Source organism: Musa acuminata, chromosome BXJ3-8, assembly GCF_036884655.1.
Source record: "Musa acuminata AAA Group cultivar baxijiao chromosome BXJ3-8, Cavendish_Baxijiao_AAA, whole genome shotgun sequence".
Lineage (NCBI taxonomy): Eukaryota > Viridiplantae > Streptophyta > Magnoliopsida > Zingiberales > Musaceae > Musa > Musa acuminata.
In genome coordinates, this window is record NC_088356.1 from 27,767,973 (window position 1) to 27,775,105 (window position 7,133).

General features: G+C 42.0%; 1 protein-coding gene across 3 annotated transcripts; it reads left to right on the plus strand.

Annotated features, from left to right (window-relative positions):
* The first annotated feature begins 2,805 nt into the window (after positions 1-2,805).
* LOC103994861 (transcription factor bHLH143) lies at positions 2,806-6,331 on the plus strand. Of its 3 annotated transcripts, none has more exons than XM_065164932.1 (4): positions 2,806-3,045; positions 3,539-4,021; positions 4,104-4,255; positions 4,346-6,331. In XM_065164932.1, exon 4 carries the CDS (start codon positions 4,370-4,372, stop codon positions 5,279-5,281), a length of 912 nt encoding a protein of 303 aa, XP_065021004.1. In that variant the 5' UTR covers positions 2,806-3,045; positions 3,539-4,021; positions 4,104-4,255; positions 4,346-4,369; the 3' UTR covers positions 5,282-6,331. The 3 variants fall into 3 exon arrangements, with proteins under 3 accessions (XP_065021004.1, XP_065021006.1, XP_065021005.1); XM_065164934.1 differs by having other exon boundaries at positions 4,379-6,331; XM_065164933.1 differs by having other exon boundaries at positions 2,806-2,960.
* Positions 6,332-7,133: the final 802 nt, after the last annotated feature.

Below are 7,133 nucleotides of genomic sequence, written 5' to 3' on the forward strand. Positions count from 1 at the left end.
ATGTCGCACCTAAGAACACATAAGTTACTATTGTGATAGAAATAAGCATGAAGGAGATGTAGATGAGCCACTACATGCCTCACACGTGTGCAATACAGTGTGACGATGGAGGGCCTTAAGTTGACCGCAAGCTCTCATCCTCGAGCCCCTTACCTAATCCACTACGTAGCATCTAATGTCAAACGACAGGCAAAGCATGCGACAGTGAGAGAGAGAGAGAGAGATCGGCAGTTGACATTGATGGTGTAGTAGGTTGATGCCATAGAATAATTGTGGTGGTGATAGAGGGGGGGAGAGAAGGGGAATGGTTAAAGGTCATTGGAGTCCGTGGGGTTGCACTCCAGGCACTGCGCATGAGAGAGCATGCATTCCCTCTTTTACTTTTCAAAGCTCTTTTTGGAGTTTATTACAGAAGAAGGGGGGGGGAGGGGGGGCAGTGCATGCACCACTTCCTTTAGCTTTCTCTGTGCTCTCTGTGCTGGAGAATCCACACATTAAATGGCTCCATGCTTTCTCAAAGGCCCCTGTGGCCCCCCCTCCCTCCTCCCCTCCCTTCCCATCAAGTGTAGCTGTCCTTTGTTTGCGTGCTAATTGTAGGCCCCCTCCCGTCTCACTCCATTATGAGTCTTCCACAACAGAGAGAAAAAGGATGGCCACAAAGGTCTCAGCATGCCTGGTTTTCTGCCTTGTGTTGCTGCAAACTTTACTTCAGTAACCTAACTGAGTCAACTACGACACTTTTGCATTCTATTTATAGTTCTGCTTTTTTGTTCAATTTTACTAGGTTTATGTGCACAAAGATCAACAAGCAAGCAGATAAATAAATCACACTAGTGTACACTAGTAGTGATTCATACCATGGGACACAGTTTGACAATTCTTGAAAATGCTAGCTAAAGTTATGGATGACTATTTCATAACAAGCAAACCATGGTTGAGTCCTCGATTACTTAGCTTCAAGTATGATGATAATAAATGAATGAATCCTCCAGCTGAAGTGCTCCAGGGGAGTGTCAAAGCAGTGAAGGCCTCAGTTCATTCCTTAGAAGCAGTATGAAGTGGGGAACTATTAAGTCAGACTTGAGTATCAAGTTTTTTTGTGGACAAGAATGAAGTCTAAAAGGCAACATGTTGCGACCAATACTGGGGGGATGAGAGTTTTGTGAGTGGAGTTGACTATGTAGGAGGAGTGTTTGGGCACCCAAATTGCAAATCTTTGATGAAAACAATACAAATCCCTGGGCATTTCAAAAGAGTTCAAAAATGAGACAGATGATGAGCAGCCCTTCGCAATTGGCCTATGAATCTCTGAAGCAGGAACAAATCGAAGGCACAGCTAGCTTGATGATGGTAATCATCCACAAATGGTAGTTCAGTGTATCAACCCGCACAATGATCATCGATCTCCTGCATGACACGTCTCCATAAGTAAATCGACCTTTTGCACACTCCCTGCCTCGATGTGCATAGTCGCAAGCTGCGTGTGCTACTTCAAAAAATGTAGACCTCAAGGGAGGGGGCCATCTTGATTCGCCATTTCCTTTGTTCCCTCCACTCTAAACAAAGGAAAGGTTGTAGCATGACACTAAAAAAAAAAACACTTGAAAATTCATAGTACTAATCCTGGGGAAGCTTAAACAAACCCAAAGCAAATCTCTCTCTCAGAGGCCACAAGATTCGGCAGGTCTTGGCATCATAGCATGCGCTCTTTAACTAATTTCTCGTATATCCTGCGTTGTATTCATCTGTTTGTATATTCCAAAGTTTGCAAATCCCCAGAAATCTTCATTGCAGCAGCAAAGCTTTATAGATTAGTGGAAGAGTAGATGCAACTGGGAAAGAAGTGCCTCTTCTTTACGATTAGTGCCTCACCTTAAAAGAGGTTTCATGACTACTATTGTGGTCTGTCTCACAGAAACAAGCTAATGTGGTTTATTTCTGCGACTGTTGCAAATTATGCTTGATAAAGGTAACTCAGCTCCGTGTTTTTGTAGCTCTTACACTGCAGCACTACCTTACAAACTTTACATGGAATTCAATTTTTCCTTAAGAGAGAAAAAGAAAACAGAGTCTCTTGAAGGGATCTTCCTTTTTATTGAATCTGCATATACCAGCCAAAGGTTCAAAGCACTTAGAACAGAAGGTTCAAAAAAAAAATTCAAGCTTGTGGTCTACCCATCTTTTCTTGCCCAAAAAATTGCTTACCGGAGAAGGAATCTGAGATAACCATTTAAGTGCAGGAAGAATCTGATACCTTACTATAAAGTCCACTAAGATCACTGTACTCCTCCACTTTAACCTAAAAGAGACTACTTTACCTTACCAACTGATTCCAGCTTCTGTCAAATTGCATATCACCTCGTCGATCAGTGAAGCAGATGAAATTGATGTCACTTATCAAGAGAAAGGCTTGGTTGTTGATCTGTGATCTGCATATTGATTTCTCGCAGTGAATTCCGACTTCACGACTTGAGCTCCATCCATCTTTGCGCGTGAACGTGTTTTAATGCCCCGTTGCCATTCTCGGATGCACCACTATTCCTGTATTCCTTCCTTCTTCTCCCCCTTAAGCACCGTCGAAACCATCAACCACTAGTGAGAGATTTCGAGGGTAAAAGATACGAAATCGGATTTTACCGCACCGCACACGTGCAGCCATTTTCGTTCTGAAGGGCAACGCTTTGCTGCAATTTTACGAAACTTCATCGAAGAAAGATTATGAAATGAAATAAAAGTGTAGGGGTATTTTAGTCCTGTTTGCCCAATAAAGCGCCACGCTCTCCCCCCTACCGCCTTAGGGAAAAGACGAGTTCTGTCCCTCTCGTGATCGTTTCTCTCGCTCGAGCTGAGCTCCCTATCCGCGAGCGGGATTCCGTCTTTCTGGTGACTTGGGTCGACTCGGAGAGAAGCGAACAAAGGGTTTCCCCGAGAAATTGCCTTTTTTGTTGAGTGCTTCCGGTGTAAGCGATGGATGTAGTCTGGAGCTTTTCTGCTTTCTTGTTCTCGAACCAATTGTTATCTGATCGATGGTTTTAGAGTCTACAGGTTTGTTAAGATCTGATTGATTTCGTGCTTAAAATCCAGTCTTTGTCCTCTTTTTTTTTTCTCTCGTTATTATCTGTTTTGTTGCTTTTTTATTGGTCGATTTCGAAGCTCATTGATTTCTCCCTGGGCTGTCGCCCCTTTGTTCACATCGATTTGTACTTGCTTTTTGTACAGACTTGTGCTTTGATTCCTACTGCTAAGAGTAAGGATTTGTTAGGATCCTCATGAATTCGTTCCCAAAACCAGTCTTTCGTTTGACGCGCTTTTCTCGTTAATATCCAGAAGAATACATTTCCCAACGTCTGATCTCTCTCGTGCAACTGTTCTTTTTCTTTCAACACAGGTTTTGATGTCCTTTAACGCGAATTCAAAACCAAAATCTTTCTTTTTTGGGTGCTCTACTTGGGATTTTGTAAGACGTTGAACTGCAAACTGTTGTCCTCCAGTAATTCTGGCATATGATTAGGCTTTTGAGGTGGATTTAATGTTGCAGGGATCTCAAACCGTCAGAGGAAGCGGGAGTTTCTTTTTGTGGTTAAAGATTTCGAACAGTATGCGGTGGCTGAGTTTCTCGGTTGATGTTTATCGGAAAGTTATTTCCTTGAACTTGTATTGTAGGGTTATTCTGTAACGCATTACCTTTCCCTCTGGTTCTCTTCATCGACTGCCCTCCTCTCTTTTCTCCAATCTTGTCCTCGAAACCCCTCTTTCCCTCAGAGCCAGCGAAACCGTGAAGATTGCAATTTGGCTGGCATTTCTCCTACGTCTGGCCTCCTAGAATAATCTTATTGGAAATTGGATTTCATTTGGGTTCTGGGTGGACTGGTCCTGTTCCCGACGAAGAACAGTAGTAATGGTGTGCCAAGCAGCAACACGAACAACATTCCGAGCTTTGAAACACGAGAATGGGATTGCCGGTAGTACCACCATAATCGTTAGGGTCCTTGCTTGCTTCCAACCATTGCAAGATTGCCAGGTGAAAACTAGAAACAAAATTTTCAATACGTTGCTTTAAGACAAAACTCGTATATATAACCTAATGTATTGATTTTGTACAGGCTGAATACTTCCGCCACCTCCTGAAACCGGTCACGTAAATTAGCTTCCTGTTAACAGTTCTCTTCAATAAAGCTGGGATTTCTTATTTTTCTTCCTTTTTCTGGTAAACCCTGTTGTGGAGATATTAATTGGCATCTACTACTTGCCTAAGGTAAAGCGTATATGTTAATTAGAATCTGAACTGTTATGCACGTCTGATTGACTTGTGTATCTATTTATACCACTTAAAACTTGCTTTCAGGTGATTAATTTAAACTTTGTTTTGATGGGGAAGGATATTACTCCTCATTTTGATTCACAGCATCCATCTTGGCGATTTAGTCATATGAACTCTGCTAGTAATATCCAACGGTTTGATATCGGGCCTCAGAACGACAATTCAATGTTGCTTCCTGCCTGTGTTAATCCCTATGGTTGTGTATTCTCAGTGAATGCTGCAAAACAATTCCCTGGTGTCTGCACAAACAAATCCCTTCAAAAGATATCATCTTTGATTCCTCCTTTGACCCCATCTCAAAGGCCTCCTGAATTTGATGTGTTGGAGAAGAGGTACTTGGCCTTTGATCAGTTAAGGGATGGAAGGAGCTACATCTTTAGCTCATCAAGCATCCCTTATCCATTCTTTAATTCCGTGGACCTAGGTTTCGGTCTGCAAGGCAGCACAGACACCAATGTTTCCAATGGGCATGGGGCGGAAGAGATGCATGAAGACACAGAGGAAATCAATGCACTGTTGTACTCGGATTCTGATGAGGATCATGATGATGAAGAGGCCAGCACTGGACACTCTCCTGTTGGGGTGACAGGGAGGAGTTTATCTGAGGTAGCTAGCTCTATGCTTCCGGCAAAGAGGAGGAGAGTTAACGCGGATGAATTCGATGCATCACTTGTAGATACTGCAAGCTCGCAAGTTCTCCACTGCCCTGATGTTCCTACAGATCACAGGAACAAAGGGGATGGTATACACTCTGAGTCAAGCTGTGTGAAAGGAGGGGATCACAATCAGAACGGAGATGATGTGCGCATCAAAAGAGCAAGAATTCAGGAAACAGTTAGCATATTGAGAAGGATTATTCCTGGTGGAAATGGGAAGGATACAGCCACTGTCCTTGACGTGGCTATCAGCTATCTCAAGTCGCTTAAGCTGAAGGCCAAAACTTTGAATGCTTCTCCTTAGCAGCTACTCCAGCAACATCTATATATAAATATAAATATAAATATATATATATATATATATATATATATATATATATATATATATATATATATATATATATATATATATAAACCCCCTTCTTCTAAGTGTCATGGTCACAAAACAAAGGAAGAGGCCAGTGGGTTCTCTCCACACAGCTCCAATGATTGAAGGTGTGAATCGGTACTCTAAAGTCACAGCTTTGGTAGAGTTTTGGCCTTTAATGGTGGGGGAAGGAGGATATGATGGTCCAATAAAGCATGGCTATTCCTTTGGTATTTATGAGTTTGTATGACGATTCCAAATTGATGCAAAGAGGGTCCAAGAGTAGCTTCTTTTGACTGAAAGGGAATGATGGGAATTCTTAGGAGTGCGCGTGTGTGATGAATCTATAAAGGAAGGCTTGCACACGCCTGTTATGTTGAGTGGTGATTGCCACTTTATCTGTCGTTGTTGGTTTCTTTAGACAATGGCAGTGCAAAGAAGAAAGGAAATGTAACCTGGCTATTATGTATATAACTTTAATGATTTCCTGGAGTATTGTGGAGGTTAAATTGCTTTTGTTGACATGGGTGAGCAGGTTACTTCATTATTCGGCTTGTATGGGGCCATGCTGAAATATTTTGGAAGGAAGGGCATTTGGTTGCATGATGAATGGATGAGGTTGTGGTCCATTGATTGGTTTCTTTCTTCACAAGTGGGAGTCACTGTCGTCAGGAAGCTCTCCGTTCAGCTTTGTGTCGATTGCTATGCGGCAAGTTTCTGGGTGCTTGTTCACATCGACTTTGCGAAACTGTAATCTGTTCTACAACTCTCGTTGCTGCTGCTGCTGCTTTGCCTTTGCTTTCAGTCTTTTCCCTTGTTGATATCGATGCCATTGTTTGTGGTCATCATATTTGGCTTCAAGGATGTTAGTGTAGGCATCAGTTTGTGCTGTTAGGTTGGCCTGCCATGGATGTAATAAATGCTGTGGCCTTTAATTGTATCGAACATGTTATTATGATATATTGGAATTTTGCCTTGTGATTTTTATCTTGTGATTGGACATTACATATGTTGTTACTGCCAGCTGCTATTTTAGAGTTGAGCATGTCATGAAAAATATTTCATGCTGTCAAGGTTTGCACTCTTCTTGATTAGGAAATTGTATGATTGCTAAGGAGCAGTCCATTTTCTTGTCCATGTTTTTGTGATGATAATATCACAACTCTCGGAAACAGAAGAATAAAGGAAAGAAATAAAGAAAGATGAAACAAAAGTAGAATAAGAGCTGCCAAATCCACCAGTCTCCGGGAAACCTCGAGGCACAAGTTGATCAAAGAACGAACAGTATCATCAAAACGACTTCAGCTAGTGGGAAACACAAGAAGGGCTGATTCACACTTTTGTGTGATCTCTTCTCCTACAGAGAAATCAATGTTTCCTCAACCTAAATCGTGAGAATTCCTGGCACAGTGAGAAAACTACCTCGCTAAAAGATGGAAATGGGTAGATAAGATGGATTAGATGGGGGCTGCACTTAGAAATTTGGGGAGGAGGTCAGCGATATGACTAGACTTTGACATCCAATCGGAACTCTCTCTCTCTCTCTCTCTCTCTCTGAAAGATTGTAAATTATCTCTCTGAAATGAGTAGATATGATGGATGGCTCAGATGTGCGATGCACTCCGAAATTTGAGAAGATGGTCAATCAGTGGTAAGACGAGAATTGAAATCCTTGCAGAAGTCGATACACGAAAATTTCAATCAATCGAGATCCAACACAGTGTAAATCCAATTGCCACAATTAGCGTGAGGATGATGCAACTCCACCAAGTCACTCAAATAAGGAGGA